This window comes from Ceratosolen solmsi, unplaced genomic scaffold (genome assembly GCF_000503995.2).
Source record: "Ceratosolen solmsi marchali unplaced genomic scaffold, CerSol_1.0 scaffold14, whole genome shotgun sequence".
NCBI classification, from domain to species: Eukaryota; Metazoa; Arthropoda; class Insecta; order Hymenoptera; family Agaonidae; genus Ceratosolen; species Ceratosolen solmsi.
Window position 1 is genome coordinate 1,175,396 of NW_011948420.1, and position 1,646 is coordinate 1,177,041.

The 1,646-nt window shown below is 37.1% G+C and overlaps 1 protein-coding gene across 1 annotated transcript in view; it reads left to right on the forward strand.

Moving 5' to 3' along the window:
- The first annotated feature begins 392 nt into the window (after positions 1–392).
- Positions 393–1,646, forward strand: part of LOC105361126 (uncharacterized) — a 3,895-nt gene continuing 2,641 nt past the window's right edge. Inside the window, exon 1 of the mRNA XM_011498232.1 lies at positions 393–1,542. Coding sequence (XP_011496534.1) covers positions 393–1,542 — 1,150 coding nt within the window. The remainder of the gene's footprint in view (positions 1,543–1,646) is intronic.

Consider the following 1,646-nt stretch of genomic DNA (forward strand, 5'->3'; position numbering starts at 1 on the left):
CATTTGTAATTCACCTTTGTAAATCAATTTAAATAAATAGAAATTCTAAAGACTTGTGTTAATTATTAATCAGTGCATTCACCCTTTACTTGCCCGGCAACCCCACATAACATCTAGTGGGTTTTATTGTTCTAAGATAATTAGTACACGTTTGGCTGACGAGTTGAATTGTGGAAGTAATTTCCGAACATTTGGTCCTTCGAGCCGGATTAGTAAAGGTTGGTGTATTGGTTGGTATTGATACAATTAAGAGAACGACTCATCATAGTAATCAAAATATCAAGTAATAGAAAAAATATCTTAACCATCCACCTATTACCCAAGAATCAAGATTCATCACTGTAAGTACTAATTAATTATTCTCTAATATTATAAGCACAGGGAATTGAAAAATGTCGAACACAGAGAAGAAACAAACAAGGGAAAGCAGTGATGAAGTGGCAGCATCAATTGCGAGTGGAACAAGAGTCACTCGTAGTGCTACCAAGGAGAAACTATCTGACGAACATATGCTCAAGACAGCAGGACAGTTTAATAGGATAGCAACGATCAAAACATTGATAGAAAGTCTTCCCTTATCCCATTTAGAAGCAGACATTGATGAAATAATATGTATAAAGGAAGCCATTGATGAAATTCACAAAACGTTCAATAAGGAACATCAGTATATTGAAACAACTTGGCCATCAACTTTCATCACACATGATTATTTCACGCAAAATGCACAAGGGGAAGAGATCCAGTGCCACATTGAAGCACAAAGTAAAATAAGGAAATTGTGTCGCGAACTCAATGTGACACCAAAAACAGTAAACAAGGTAGAAGAGACTTCAGTAACGGAAGGAAGAACTAAGGAAATAAACCGTCTTCCTGACATTCCGATTCCTAAATTCTCAGGAGATTACATGGCCTGGCCATCATTCAAGGACCTGTTTGAATCACTTGTATTAAAAAGCAGTAAGTTGAGTGATGTACAAAAGTTCCATTATCTGCGTTCCACTCTAGAAGGATCAGCATTTAAAATGATATCCAGACTATCATTACAAAATACTTCCCTCAACATAGCATGGAAGAAATTGATAGATAAGTTTGATAGTCCTAGATTAGCAGTCAATCCACATTTACAAAAAATGCTGAAAACGACTCCATCTAGAAAACGATCAGCCATTGAATTAGACGAGATGATAAATTATGTGGGAGACATCATCGAGGGACTTAATCTCTTTGAAATCCAAAACCCATGGGAGGCATTAGGAGTACATCAGATTATAAAGCAGCAAGACGAGCAAACACGAACAGAATGGGAAAGATCACTAGGGAACTCAAAGACTTATCCTTCCTTTGCTCAACTCAGAACTTACTTTGCTGCACAAGTAACAGCATTAGAAAATGCTTGTGGAGTCGAAGGGAAGGAACAAAAACCTCAAGGCAAATTAAAACCCAAGGGGAAACTAAAGGTTAAGGCGTTCCACACCAACACAAGGGAAGATACTGAGAAGGTCCCATTCAACAAAACTTGTCAATACTGCAAAAAGGACCACCGTTTGTACAGTTGCAATTACTTCAAGGAATTACCAATCGAACATCGATGGACATTCGTAAAAAATAATAACATATGCATCAACTGTTTACAAGGTCATAAGGGC